This window comes from Bos javanicus, chromosome 15, assembly GCF_032452875.1.
Source record: "Bos javanicus breed banteng chromosome 15, ARS-OSU_banteng_1.0, whole genome shotgun sequence".
Taxonomy (NCBI): domain Eukaryota; kingdom Metazoa; phylum Chordata; class Mammalia; order Artiodactyla; family Bovidae; genus Bos; species Bos javanicus.
The window spans coordinates 34,308,928-34,324,071 of NC_083882.1; the positions used below are offsets into that span (position 1 = coordinate 34,308,928).

A 15,144-nucleotide genomic window follows, 5' to 3' on the forward strand; every position below is an offset into this window, starting at 1 on the left:
TGTTCCCTGAGCTCCATGGCTCCCTGAATGAGCTTGAGCCTGAAGCGTCCGCATTCTCAGGAAAGGCTCCCGGAGAAGCTGAAGCTCAGACCCCAGTGTTACCTCGTAACAGGTCAGGGGGTCCAAGGTGGCCCCCTCCTCCGTGTGCCTCCCTCCTCCCATGGAGCTGTTCACACACTCCTGTCTTTGCTCAGTCGTGGAAACCTGCAGCAGGGGTTTTTCAGACTATGCTCTGCCCCTCCCTCCCTGGATACTGGGGTGTTGATCAGAGGAGGTTGAGGCAGGGGGAGGAGGGGGGTGTCAGCCTTCCATGTCCCTCGACCAGCTTTAGCCAGAGCACTCCCATCTTATTCGTGTGTTTTACGTACAGGACTTCTGACTAACTTCTCACTTGAATAAACTGACCCTCAGCGTTCACGTGACTTTCTCAGCATCACGTGGCCGGTTAGGGATAAAGCCAGCGCTGAAAGCTGCCTCTGGCCCAGCCCAGTGCTGTTTGCCTTCCACGGCTGCAGGTCTCTGTCCTGCATCTGCAGGTCCCTGTCCTGCATCTGCAGGTCCCAGCTACAGGGGTCGGGTGGTTTTCTCATCCGTTCAGTCACTTCCCTTCTAGTTGCAGAGGGCAGAGGGCTACCCACGAAGCACGTGGTTTCTGAGACAGCAGCATCACGGACAGCTCTGTGCAGGACCAGCCTCATGTCAGCTGGTGGTAGGCTCGCAGGCCGCGTGATGATGGCCTCTTCCTTCTCCCCACAGGTTCCACACAGACGCGGCACATCCCCGAGGACAGCCCCAGCGGTTTCCACCTGCAGAGCGTGTCCAAGCTGCTGCTGGTTATCAGCTGTGTGTAAGGGACTCCAGCTCTCCCCCAGCCCTGCTCCCGCCCCTTCCTTTCTCGCCTGCCGCCTCCTCCCCATCTGTCCTCAGGCGTCCAAACAGCCTCGCTGCTGCCCCGGTTCTTGCTTTCTCCTCTAGTATCTCTCCAGATCCGTTGCTCTGTCTGTCACTCCTTGCCTCTTTGCTGCTTTTTTCTGTTTGATTCAGTGCTTTACTGTGTGCTAGGCCTTCAGGACTCAGAAGAAAACGCTGCATACAGCATCCGTGACAGGAACTCAATTTCAAGTGGGTCAGACGGGCAGGAATTGATGGTTACTGCAGTGCTGGATCGGAGAAGGCAATGGCACCCCACTCCAGTACTCTTGCCTGGAAAACCCCATGGATGGAGGAGCCTGGTGGGCTGCAGTCCATGGGGTCTCGAAGAGTTGGACACGACTGAGCGACTTCACTTTCACTTTTTACTTTCACTCATTGGAGAAGGCAATGGCACCCCACTCCAGTACTCTTGCCTGGAAAACCCCATGGACGGAGGAGCCTGGTAGGCTGCAGTCCATGGGGTCTCGAAGAGTTGGACACGACTGAGCGACTTCATTTTCACTTTTCACTTTCACTCATTGGAGAAGGCAATGGCACCCCACTCCAGTGTTCTTGCCTGGAGAATCCCAGGGACGGGGGAGCCTGGTGGGCTGCCATCTATGGGGTCTCACATAGTCGGACACGACTGAAGCAACTTAGCAGCAGCAGCAGCAGCGTTGGATAAATGCTAATACAGAGATGCCACAGGCGTTTTAGGAGCCCACCCTTTTGTTTGTGGCTGGTGTTCTGGGTGTCTGCTCTGTGCTGGGCATTGGGACTGTGCACTTACGGGCCCACCCTTGACTGGGTGGCCAGACAAAGTCCAGACTTTGGAGTCCAGGAAAAGTGTGTGCTTATTTTATTGTAAGCAATGTATACTCATTGCCATAAGCTATAAAACTGTGGGCTCAGTAACTTGCACAGGAAGTTCATTGAGAGAAATGAGGATGTAAGGTGGGAGGGCTTCCCTGGGGGCTCAGATGGTACAGAATCTGCCTGCAGTACAGGAGACCTGGGTTTGATTCCTGGGTAGGGAAGATCCCCTGGAGAAGGGAATGGCTACCCACTCCTGGGAAATCCCATGGACAGAGGAGCCTGGCGGGTTACAGTCCATGGGGTCGCAAAGAGTCGGACACGACTGAGTAACTAACACACAAAGCGGGAGAACACAGCTCTGACATGTAAGCCCAGAGCCTGCTCTAAGGACTTCCGTACACTGGGCAGGAGCAGCTCAGACAGCTGAGTGACAACCCTCCTCCCCTTGGTTGGGCCATGGCCTGACAGCCTGGCCCTTCCTGCCTGGAGCTGTGCTGGGGGATGTGGGGGCACAGCTGAGGGAGTTGGGGACTCAGGAGCTGCCAAGATGCTGCCCTCTCAGGGGTGTACCAGGCACTAGACTGTCCGTAGCTCTGTCCTGCTCTGTGATGCCCACCCCACACCCCAGCTTTCATGCCTTCACTGAGGCATTTTCAGAAACACAGAAGCAGGCACACAGCTCTGCCCACAGGAAACTGGGAAAGAAGCCCTGCACTGACATAGTTGGATTTGCACTTAAAAAAAAATCACCCTGACGGCAGCATTGTTACAGAATAGACAAGAACAGGCAGGAGGCGGGGAGGCCAGTGGAGCAGATGGCAGTGATCTCAGCGGGAGGGGCTGGTCGGGCTGAGGGCCGGGGGCTGAGAGGGCCCAGAGGTTAAGGCTTGTGCCACCTGGTTACATAGCGAAGTGAGGACTTTCGGGTCCACGTGGCCGTGAGGGTTGTGTCGTGGACAGAAACCTGGAACTTAGTGAAAAGATGTTGCGGAAGATACTGTCAGTCCCCAGTGTTTCTGAGGTTGTCCGAATGGACATGACAGACAGATAGCTGTCAGTGTGGACCTGGAGCTTAGAGGGGGAGTTTAGGCTGCAGTTGCAGATTCATTTGTCAGTAGCATCAGAGCCATGGTGTGCACGAGATCATCATGGCGGCGAGTATGGAGCGCGAGAAGGGGGATGGGCTGAGGACAGACCGGGGACCAGGTGGCAAGAGGGGGCCCGTGAGTGTCAGGAGGGGGGTGCTCTTGTTCACCGCACCTAAATATGTAGCATAAAAATAGACGCAAGTCTTCTGACTATGACTATGGCATAAGCAGCCCACATATTTTTATATAAGTAAATACAAAGACAACTGTAAGACCAGTGAAAATCCACTTTGAGCAGCAGCATTTTAATGTCATTCCTACCACTGTCAAAACTGAATCTCTGATGTTGGGTTTGCTTAACAGAAAACTCTAACCTTGGGTTAGCTCTGTTTCAGCTCTTTCTGTGTTTTGTTGTAAGTAGAGAAGATCAGGTGGCCTGAGTAAATTGTATAGTGGATTAAGTCAGGTTGGAGCTCTGATAGTTTAGGATATTCAGACCTCATCTTTCAACCCTAGAGCGTCCGGGCAGTGGGTCTGCTCCCAGTGTGCAAGTGGAACCTTTGAGAACAATGCAGGGTGTCTGTCTAAGTGGCCCACGCCACCGTAAGCCTGCCCTTTGGCCATCCAACCCTCGCATCTTTTCTCTGTTTAGACCACCCTCAGGCCTTCACTTGAGCCACGTCAAGGGATGTCCCTTGGCCTCCGCTGAGCACAGACCAGACTGTAAGCACAGTCCCAAATGCAGGTGCTGAAGTGGTTGCAGGGCACCTTGAAGAGGTGGCTTTCAGAAGATCCAGGTGTCTGGTGCAATTAAAGGTGGTATCGTTGAGATTCAGTACATCGCTTAGAAGTCCTTGTGGAGAGCTCAGAGCCCCAAGAACACAGCTGAGTAGCCCCAGGGATCTGTAGCGCCCCTTTAAGGAAGACAGCCTTCCCGGGTGCCGGAAGCCAGGGTGAGAAACACAGAAACACATGCCATATGTACCACACATTTTGAAAGGTCAGAGACGTGGCAAAGATTTTCTTTTCTTTGTTGGTCTTTTTTCCATCTATTTATCTTCCCATTTTTGTCATTCCTTTTCCTGTGTGTCTGGACCTCCTCCTTTAATGAAAGTAACCACACCCCTCGTGAGGGGTTTCACATACACTCCCTCTGTGCACAGAGTCACCCCAGTAGAGTGGGTATTATTGGGAAACTTGATAGGAAGTTAAGAGGCTTCAAAGCTGGGAGCCAGGCTTTGTGCCCAGTTCTGCGTGTCTACATCCTGTCTGTCCCAGAGTCTTCATCTCTCCATCCCATGAACCTTGAGGCCGCTGAGGCCGAGAGGAGAGAGTTCTCAGGCCCTCGCTGACTCTCCATTCCCCACTGGGTCCGACCCCTGCTTATCCTCCCAGCTCCCTGTCTCCTCGTAGCTCCGGCCTATCCCTGGGAAGCCTCTGCTGGTCCCCATGCCCCCGGGGGGGCTCTGGCAGATGCACAGAGGAGCCAGGAGCCCTCAGGCAGCTGTGCTAACATCTGGGAGGTGTCGGGGGTCAGAGCTGGGAACCCCCCTGAAATTCCTCCCGCAGTTCGGGTTGGTAGGAGGAACCTTGTCTCAATTGATCTCCCTTGAGATACCAAAGGTCCACTTACGCTTGCCCCATCCCTTCCTCGCTCACTGTTCTCATCTGCTGTTTTCTCTGCTCCTGGTGTTTCTTTCTCACTCTCTCTGGCTCAAGTTAGGCGCAGCCTCCCCTTCCCCGCACGAGTCTGTTTCTAACCTCTGCCTCCTCCCCACTTTTCTTCCTTGCTCCCATTAGGATCTGTTTCAGGTGCTGTCTGATCGCTTCTTTCACCCCCTCATCTCTCTTCCTCTCCATCCACCTCTCTTCCCCAGCACCCACTTCTGGGTGGTGTGTGTCTCTCCTTGCTGAGGCCTGCATCCCACACACCCCTCCATGGTCCTGCTGCTGTGCCCCAGCCCCTACAGGTGAGAGTGCGTCTCTCTCTCTGTCTCTCCCCCTTGCTGCATTCCTCCCGCCACCTCCCCAGCTCACTTACTCACTGCGGTGCTTCAGGTGACCCAGTGGTCAAGGACGGTGGCCTCTGGGGTGGGGCACATCCCTGCCTCTGAGAGGGAGGGTGCCCTCCTAGACTCCACCTCACGGCTGCTGTTTCCGCCCCCTGCCCCCTCCCCCAATCTCCTCCTCAGTCTGGTGCTGCTGGTCATCCTCAATGTGATGCTCTTCTACAAACTCTGGATGCTGGAGTACACCACCCAGACCCTCACTGCCTGGCAGGGTCTCCGGCTCCAAGAAAGGTAACCCCAGCCTCTTCCCTCGCCACCCTCCCTGCCCCCTGCATGTCCCAGCGCCTGCCTCTCAGTCTCGGTAACCCCAGCCTCTTCCCTCACCACCCTCCCTACCCCCTGCGTGTCCCAGCGCCTGCCTCTCGGTCTCGGTAACCCCAGCCTCTTCCCTCGCCACCCTCCCTACACCCTGCGTGTCCCAGCGCCTGCCTCTCAGTCTCGGTAACCCCAGCCTCTTCCCTCGCCACCCTCCCTACCCCCTGCATGTCCTAGCGCCTGCCTCTCAGTCTCTGGGACGGCCCTGCTGCCCTTGGTCGGGGTGGGGGTGGGTAGCCCTTGGGAATGAGTCCGTGGATGAGCTCTGACAGTTGTCCCTGTAGTTCAGTCTGTTTCTGGTTTGGGGCACAGGAGAACCCGCCAAGGACAGAGCACCCTGATGTGGGGTCTGGGCACACGGGACATAACTCCAGCTGCTGGGGCACCCCTTTTCCTACCCCACAGGTTACCCCAGTCCCAGACAGAGTGGGCCCAGCTCTTAGAGTCCCAGCAAAAGTACCACGATACTGAGCTCCAGAAATGGAGGGAGATCATCAAATCCTCGGTGATGCTTCTTGACCAGGTGAGAGGCCCCTACCTGCCCTCCTTGCCCTGGGCTTCTAGACACAGACCGTCTTCCCTGCGCTCTGAGAGGAGCACCGTCTCCCTCCACCAGACCTCCTCCTCCATCCTTTCTTCTCCAGGCCAGCAATGGTTCTCGTTTTAGAGCCATCCTTGAGTGAGCTGTTGGAAACACCCAGGTTCCCCAAAGTTACATCAGTGAAATAACACAGTGGATTTGCAAGAGGAAAAAACTATAGATTAGATGGAAGGAGAGCTATTTTTTTTTTTCTCGGTAAGCCATAGCCATCTGACAGGCATTTAAAGAGATAGCTCCCTTTTTACTGAGATTTATCTTCCCAGAGGGCATGTCTTTCTAGTTCCTTTTGATGTGTTCCATCCGTCCTCCACCACCTATTGCCCTCAAAACACAGACACGACACCCAGCCTTCAGGACATGGCTTCTCCTCCAAGGCTGTGCTGCAAGTCTGAAAAGAAGGTTGTACTGTGTCTTGTTTTTGTAACATCTTCTTCCTGCTGCTTCTTGCTATCTGAAACCTAAATGCATCTATTTAAGACAGTCCTCCTGGGGCGAAATCATTAACTTCATTTCATCAAAGGTGGGATCCTCCCCTTGCCACTAACTAGTTTTTTGACCTTAAGTAAAGGATTTTGTATCTGTGACCTTCCATTTCTTCATCTATAAAATGGAAATTGTAATCGTTGCTTCATGAAACTGCTGTCACATTTGCTCTGATGGCACATAGGCACTCATTAATATTAAATTTTTTTTCTCCTTCATGGTTTGGTCTCTTAGTTCTCAATTAAGGAGAGAGAATTTTAATTCAACTACCAGGATCCAGCTTAATGGGTTTAGCCCACGCTCAGTTGTGTCTGACTCTTTGTGACCCCATGGACTGTAGCCCACCAGGCTCCTCTGTCCATGGAACTTTCCAGGCAAGAATACTGGATTCCACAAGAATCCATGCCACTTCATTCTCCAGAGGATCTTCCCAGTCCAGGGACTGAACCTGAGTCTCCTGCATCTCCTGCCTTGGCAGGCAGATTCTTTACCACTGTGTCATGTGGGAAGCCCCAGTGGGTTTAAAGTATCACGTGTTAGAGTACTGGAGCCACGTTTAAGGAACGCGTTTTTTTTTTTTTTTTTTTATCAAAAGAGGGTAGACAGCATAGCAAGGAGTCTGGAACTCTGGCGCATCAGGAAGAACGATAGAATTAAAGATGTGCTCGGAAACAGGGAAGACTGGGTGGGTGAGCAGAAGAGGACAGTCTCAGAGGTTGGGGTCTAACAGCTAGAAGAGGGACTGAACTAGGGCCAGAAGTTACAGGGTATCTGATTTCTGAGTCATCAACTAGAAGCAGACTCCTTATGGTTGCTGCTGCTGCTGCTAAGTCGCTTCAGTCGTGTCCGACTCTGTGCGACCCCCATAGACGGCAGCCCACCAGGCTCCCCCGTCCCTGGGATTCTCCAGGCAAGAACACTGGAGTGGGTTGCCATTTCCTCCTCCAATGCATGAAAGTGAAAAGTGAAAGTGAAGTCGCTCAGTCATGTCCGACTCTTAGCGACCCCATGGACTGCAGCCTACCAGGCCCCTCCATCCATGGGATTTTCCAGGCAAGAGTACTGGAGTGGGTTTCCATTGCCTTCTCCGCCTTATGGTTAGAGCAGTCCAGAAATGGGATGGGCTGCTTCGAAGGACTGTGGTTCCACCTCTGAAAGTGCTCCCTGGGTAACGAGGTGATACGTGGGGTGAGGGGCTTAGGGATTAAGGGGGCAGGGGCAGTTACTGGATGACCTGATCCTCTCCCAGCCGTGGAATCCTGTTCAGGGCAGGTCTCCTTCAGGAGGAGCTTGGGGCCATCAGATCTGTAGCCTAGTAGACTCGAATCTATGGGCTTCCCTGTTGGTGCTAATGGTAAAGAACCCACCTTCCAATGTAGGAGACATAAGAGATGCAGGTTCAATCCCTGGGTCAGGAAGATTCCCTGGAGGAGGAAATGGCAACCCACTCCAGTATTGCCTGGAGAATAGCTTGGACAGTGGAGACTGGAGGGCTACCATCCATGGGGTTGCAGAGTCCAACACGACTGAGCAACTTAGTATGTATGCAGACTTGACTCTACAAGCATTAAGATTGGTGTTTTGGAACTTCTCTGGCAGTTCAGTGGTTAAGACTTCAGCTTCAGATGCAGAGGCTATGGGTTCCATTCCTGATCAAGGAACTAAGATCCCATATGCCTGCGGCCAAAAATCCAAAACATAGAACAGAAGCAACTCAATAAAGACTTTAAAAATGGTCCACATCAAAAAAATCTTTAAAAAAAAATCAGTGTCTTCTGTTCCCTTTTTTTTTTTTTTTTTTCCTTTTTTTAGCCACTCTTTGTGGCTTGCAGGATCTTAGTTCCCCAGCCAGGGATTGAACTCAGGTCCTGGCAGTGAAAACACCAAATCCTAACCACTGGACCACCAGGGGATTCCCATCATTCCATTCCCTTTAAAAGAACATTAAGGAGTCCCTCATCCCTACTGAGCAGAGGATACAGGAGAACTAAAGAGAAGAAAGTGGTGGATTAAGCAGAGAAATCAGAGGTTCTCAAAATCCTTAACTATTGACCCGTGAAATGTTCTCTGTCCTGGGCTGTAACAAAGCAGCTTATCCAGAGCCAGGGTTGAAACATGTGTTGCGGGGGACCTCATTTTAGGATTCTCTCGCTGGAATTGCCCCATGTAGACTCCATCCTGTGATGTGGGATGCGTGTGTTTCTTACAGGAGGTTAAGAAATTCAGTTAGGATTCCGTTAATTCAGTGATATGGGTACAGCCAGGAGCCTTCTCAGCTCCCTGCGTGGCACCCGTGGTGAATAAAGGAAGGATAGGACAGTGCAGTCTCAACACACCTGAAACAAAGGCATTAAAGATGACTGCAGTACAGAACCCTAGGGAGTGGTACATGAAAGGCCAGGAGGGAGAGAGATGGCTGTGAGCCAGAGAGAGTTTGGGTTTGTTCTGGGGCTTCACAGTAGATGGGGGAAGGACCTCGCTGGTGGTCCAGTGGTTAAGACTTTTCCTTTCAGCGCAGCGGGTACAGGGTTCGATCCCTGGTCAGGGAGGTAAGATCCTGCATGCCTCATGGCACAGAAACCAAGAAACAAAAGAGAAGCAATATATTTTTTAAAATATTTACTTTTGTTTAATTATTTGGCTGTGCTGGGTCTTAGTTGGGGCATGCGGGATCTAGTTCCCTGACCAGGGATTGAACCCGGGCTCCCTGCATGGGGAGTGCAGAGTCTTAGCCACTGGACAACCAGGGAAGTCCCCAGAAGCAATATTGTAACAAATTCAATAAAGACTTTTAAAAGTGGTCCATATCAAAAAACAAAAAAAAGCTTTATAAAAAAAATAGTAGATGCATAAGATTGATGGGCAAGAGAGAAGTGTTTGAGCTGGGGAGGACAGCGTGGCAACTGTTCCAGGATAGGAGGGCAGTATACTTGGGATCAGCAGGAAGCCAAGCTGAGTGAGGAGAAGACCAAGCCAGCCAAGCCAGTGGCCTTGTATGCAGGTCCCGATGGCAGTGGAAACTTTGAGAGAATTCTTAATTCAGAGCAACGAGAACCATGGGGTGAGGGCGGGGTGAGACTCAGTGACACAGCGACCCATACCCTGGGGGTGCCCAGTGCTATTAATAGATCAGCTGTCCCCCTTCGCCCTGAGGCTGTGTCCCTGGAGAACCACCCTCTTTTAGGAGCCTGCCCTCAGCTCCCTGGCGTGGCAGGGGACCTCCCATACTCAGGCGCGGTGGGTGCTGCTGGCTGGAGAAGCCCACTTGAGGGCACAAACCCGGGCTGGGGTACGCTTCCTTGTCTTACAGATGAAGGACTCACTCATCAATCTTCAGAACGGCATCAGGTCCCGAGACTACACGTCAGAAAGCGAAGAGAAGAGGAACCGGTACCACTGACAAGGCAGGAGCTGGGGTGGCTGCAGGAGGCCTGTGCAATACATGTACAGAGACCATATAAATATATATAAATATATATATATACAGATATAAATATATATATTATATACAGATTTTAAAAAGAGCTAATGCCTATGTACCAGGGAGAAGGAGCAGGGCCGCCCCCTGTGCTGGCCGGCGGAGCGCCGAGGAGGGCAGGGACCGCCTCTCAGCACCGACTTCCCCCGACCCTCCTGCTCCCCATCCTGTCGTCCCCACCCTTTTCCTTGCTGACCACTCTCGGCTCTGAGAAGGGAGATGTCGAGCCAAAGTTATGCCTGTGAAGACCCTGGGGTCGCAAGCAGAGGTCTCAAGGGGGGCATTGCTTAAGGTGCTTCATTCCCGAATCCCCTTTTGGTTTGTTTCCAAAACAGAAGAGAATCTTTTCTTCCCTACCCCACGCTTCCCCCAAGATGTTCTCTTGGGAAAGAGGAAGCGTCCAGGGCAGGAGCCTGATCTAAGCTCCACTGTACAAGGCTGTCCCATGTGTGTGGACCGCGCTCCACGAGTCCCGTGAAGGGGTCCCGCAGGCCGGCTGGGCAGGCGTCTCTGAAGGGTGTGGGCTTCGTGGCTGCAGGCTCCTAAGGGCTGGTGTTCTGATGAAGGGCATCCTCCTCCATTACCCCCTGCACCTTCCTCTAACCTGCGTGGGGCGTGGACCCAGTAAGGGTGGGGGTTCCTTCCTTTCCCACCCCACCCCTTCTCTCTGGTCTTTTCCCAGGCTGGATCTGGGTGAAGTGTCACTTTTTAGTGCCTAAAGCCCTATTTTTCCTCTGTGCCCTAAGAGCACATTGTTTATTAGTCAGGGTGGAGCGTTTTTGATCTTGTAAACTTCTCTTTCAGTGATTGTAAGCAAGTCAGGTCTGTGGCTCTAACCCCTTCCCTTTGAGCTGTCTTTTGATTTCTAGGGTGAATCAGGGTGTTCTAGGACCTCCAGGGTTTGAGAAGGTGAATGTATTAGCCATGGACGGAATGGAGGGTCTCACCACAGAGTTCCTGTTTAAGTAGTGAGCACCAACATCCACGCACTTTCTGGCTGCCAGCATCATTTCCTCTCGTTGAGGAACCTACTTAGTCAAGGGAGATGACTATCTGAGATACTTTGCCCATGAAAGAAGACCCAAGCCTTGGAAGGAATGAATTTGGCCCCAGTGTATGGGTTTGGGCAGGAAAAAGCCAATCAAGTCTGCCCCACTCGGGGCTGTTCCAGACCCTGTTTATCTGAGTTAGGAATGGAAGTTCTAGCAGGAGGAGCAAAGCCTTCCCTGGCCTCTGGCCCAAGAGAGGTATGAGATCATTAAGGAATAGGAAGAAGGCCATGGGTTAGGAAAGTGAGTTGTTGAGGGCCTTTGGGGGCTGGCTTACAGAACCCGTGATTCTTCTGACCTCATGGGGCCCTGTTGCACGTGCTTAGCATCCTTCACACTAACTGCTGTTTCTTCCTGTGATGACCCAAGGAATCCTGCCAGCTCCGGACAGGGCTTGTAGAGATTCTTATCAGGAAGGGATTATACCAATTTGGCAAGGAGAGCTCTTCCAGATTTCTTGTTCTAGCAGACCTCTTAATGGAACAGGCAGAGGGAAGGGAGAGTTGATCACTCACCTAGCCAAAAAGAAGAGCTATATTATATTCTCTTGGACTGGCCTGAGCATCCCACTTTGGCAATTAAAAAAAGGTTTTTAACTTTTCATTCTGTCTGAAAAAGAGGTTCTTGTTATTGCCCTAAGGGTAGGAAGAGAAGACAGAAAGATGCTGCAACCAGGTAGGATGAGAAGGTTCCATGAGGGTCATCTGGAACTGATAGCCCTCGTTTAGAAAAGGAGATACGAGGAAATAGAGTTGCATGGAATCCTTGTGAAGGGTGCATGTGCCCACAGGCCAGCCCGTCAAGATCAGCCCTGACCAGGACTTTGAATGGGAGACCCTGATGAGCATCAAAGCTTACAGGACCCAAGCTGCAGAGTGCAGGCTGCTAAGAACTTTCTTGTTGGAGTAGCTAGAAGTCAAAAGTATTCTCAGAAACTTTTGAAAGGACAAATGGTAAATTCTCTAATTTATTCCATGCATATTTATTTATTTAAATTATTCAGTTATTAAAAATAGTGTATTGGGACCTTCAGGGTGACTTGAAAAGGGCTATTTGCTGGCAATAAAGTGGTGGAGGTAGGCCTGACTCTGTGGGATTGTTTTACTTTGGCTTCAGCTCACAGGCCCCTCTCAGGCAGAAGCAGTGACAGGGAACTCTGCGAGGAACCCTCTGGATTTCTGGGGGTTTGGGCAGGAGAGAGTGTGTACACATGGGAAGCGTCTCTTGGCTTGCCTCATTTCTAAGAATCTTGGATCATTTATAGGCATTTTCTCAAACCAGGAGAAAACCAACACCTCTGTTCACTCCCAGACAAAAGCTGTTCCCTTTTACTCGATAACCTGTCAAAGAGAAGGGACCTCACTCTTGCAGATCAGTCTGGGAGTGAAACATGTAAATGACATGGTAACTTGTGGCTGGCAGCCTGGCTTGTAAGGGAGTGTTAAAACTGCCGTTTCTGAGGTTATTTCTCCTCGCCAGGGCTTTTTTTTCCCTTTCCTACATAAGAACTCAGTTATACAGGAGTCTTTCTGCATCATGTAGTGAGACATGTGAGTGTTTGCACTTTCTGCAAAAGGTTTTGCAGTTTCTAGACAGGTGAGAACAATAGTAAGGTTTGCAGTCCACTCCCACTGACTGGGGGCGGGGAATTGACGAGGCTGGTGTTGGCAAGGCCAGCCATGTCTGTGACTCTCTGCTGCCCCGTCCCCATCCTGGGACAAAGGGGTAGCTTTGCAGCACAGTAGGATCAGCAGTTTGGAGCTCTCGGTAACGGCACTGGTCTGAGAGGGTCAGGAGACCTGGGCCTGAGTCCTGGCCCCACCTTTGGACAAGTCACACACACATACACACGCTCCCTCTAAGCTTCAGGGCCTGACCTAGACTATCCTAAGGTCAGCTCTAGCTTTCACATGGTCTTGGAGGCTGGGTCAGAGCCTGGCCAGGCTGGGCTTTCTCTAACTTGGAAGGCGCCCTGCCAAGAGAGGACAGGCCTTCTGGACAAGAGCTTCTCTGGTGTTTAGATGAGTTGTAGGGTAGTGTCAGGGTTCCCGGGAAATCCAGGGTAGTAAAACTTTATTCTAAGGGCTAAGAGGACTAGGGAGGTCCAATGAATGGGTGGGAAAGGGAGATGAGAAAGAGAGATCAAGCTTGCTGTGTTGTTCAGTGTTAACCTGGGAGGGTGTTTCTTCCTCTGTTGGCCTAGTCTTAGTTTCCGAGAGTTCCTTCCTTGGAACTTTTGTAAGCTGGAAAGAGGAGGAGGGTGGGAAGAAGGACATCATCTTGGACTAAGCTTGTCTTCCATTCCTGGGCCGTGAAGCCTTTCATCTGTCCATCCTTCTTTCTCTTTGCTAGAGCAAAAGGTGGGGAGAAGTCATTCCTGATTTGACCACCTCTCTTTTGTCTCTAACCTCATTGGGGTTTGGATTAAGTATGGAGCTTTGGCTAAAATCCTTGGGTTGCCTTAGAACACTGACACTAAGAACCTGGGATTACAAGGAAGGCGGAGGACCAAGAAACCTAGAGGAATGCTTTAAGAGAAGTGGATTCTCTTCATTGCCGTGTCCGTGACACAAGCTTGACCGTGTCTATAAGTTTGCAGGCAGCATCTCTAGGGTGAAATCTTAGAGGCGGGATTAAGGGAAGGATCTTTCTGGACTGTGTGGTCTCAGCAGGATCTTTCCTGTGCCCTCTATGCTTCATCTTTAGCTCTGCAGAGCAGCCAAGGCCGGCCCATCTTCCCAGGGGCCCCAGGAGAAAAGCACTCTCCTCTCTTCCCCCAGGTGGCAGGGCATCCCCTGACTGCACCTGCCCACTCCACTAGGAAGCTTGAGAACCTCTCTTCCTGACCCTCTCCTCCTCCAACCTTCGTCTCTAGGCAATGGGACAATCACCGCATCCACCACTTGCATCCTCTGCCCTTATCCCCCAACTTCCAGCAGGGCTGGCCCCACTCCCCTCCACCTCTAGTTTTCTTCCAGAAGATTTGGTTTTGGGTCCGGGAGGAACATTTTTCTGGAAGGCCGTCTTTTCACCCCCCTGCTTTCTTGATGTGGAGCAGGAACTTGCACATGGTGTAGAGAGCTCCCCCCGCACCTCTCTGCCCACCTCGTTACCTCACTCCTGCTCCGGCCATGGCTGTGACGGGCCCAGCCAGCTCCCGGTTCCGATGTTCTGTGTGAAGCTCAGGGGTCTTGGGCATTGTTTTCTGTTGTAACTCGAGGCCCTCAGCAGGCCTGGGAGCCCGGATTGGAGCCTTGGCTGCTGGCGAGAAGCACCTTGCCTGCTAGGAGTTTGATGCCGGACGATGTACCCGACGTGTGAAGGCGTAAAGGACGTTGTCACTTCTGCCCCTCGGCCCTGCCTACTTCTCTCAACACGAGGAGATGCTGCAGAAGCAAAACAGGGGCCTCTGCTCCAGGCGGGAACAGCTGACTCCATCTGGGGAGTAGGCCTGGGTGCCGCGCGCCGAGATTGCTGAATAAAAGCAGCCATCGTTGCCAGCACCAGTGTGTGGCTCCCACGTTTCTCTGTCCTGCACTCTAGGGCCAGACCACTCTCTGCATGGACGATATCATCTTCCCAAACCCATGGTGCTTTCCCCCTGACTCAACCTGGACTCCAAGGTGGGGAGGGATGGGTCAGAGGCCACCGCGGCTCCTGGATAATCCTGACCTGGGGTGGAGTGGGGTGAGGCAGAGGGAGCAGCCCCCAACACCTGCACTGGGCCATACTAGGGAAGGAATGCAGTTGAATTCTCTGGCCATCTGCATTTGGATCTGTAACTTACTTCGCCTGGCGCTGTGCGCAAGGTCTGAAAACTTACTGCTAGTACCTAGAAACATTCAAGGCTTCCCGGTTCAATCTTAATGTAAAGTAGCTAGAGCCATGGAAGTACAGTATGAATTAAAAGAAAAAAATGCTGAACTACGAATCATGAATGGTGTGTGTGTTCATTGCTTGGTTCATCAGTGCTTGTTGTCCCAGATGTTTTTGGTCTTCCCAGGTGTCACCGCAAGCCTGGAAGGCATCTGTTTGCAGACAAGCTCAGGCAGGGGCTCCCAGCCTCTGGGATCTAAAGCTTGATGATGTGAGGTGGAGCTGATGTAAAAATACTAGATACAAAATGTACAATAAGTGTAATGCGCTTGAGTCATCCTAAAACCAACCCCACCCACCCACCCGGTCCATGGAAAAATTGTCTTCAATGAAACTGATCCCTGGTGCCAGAAAGGTTGGGGACCCCTTCACTCAGACACAGGTGCACTGCCAGCCACTCAACATCTAAGACCTCCTTCCAAGGGGAGGGCGGCAGCCTCATGAAGTGGAATGGAGA

General features: G+C 52.0%; 1 protein-coding gene across 6 annotated transcripts in view; it reads left to right on the forward strand.

The window, feature by feature from the left end:
- GRAMD1B (GRAM domain containing 1B) overlaps positions 1-14,742 on the forward strand; it is a 187,999-nt gene extending 173,257 nt beyond the window's left edge. For all 6 annotated transcript variants that reach the window (XM_061440638.1, XM_061440639.1, XM_061440640.1 and 3 more), the window contains 4 exons: positions 757-847; positions 5,009-5,116; positions 5,606-5,723; positions 9,595-14,742. In XM_061440638.1, the coding sequence (XP_061296622.1) occupies positions 757-847; positions 5,009-5,116; positions 5,606-5,723; positions 9,595-9,684 (407 nt within the window). In that variant the 3' untranslated portion in view covers positions 9,685-14,742. The remainder of the gene's footprint in view (positions 1-756; positions 848-5,008; positions 5,117-5,605; positions 5,724-9,594) is intronic.
- The last annotated feature ends 402 nt before the right edge of the window (positions 14,743-15,144 follow it).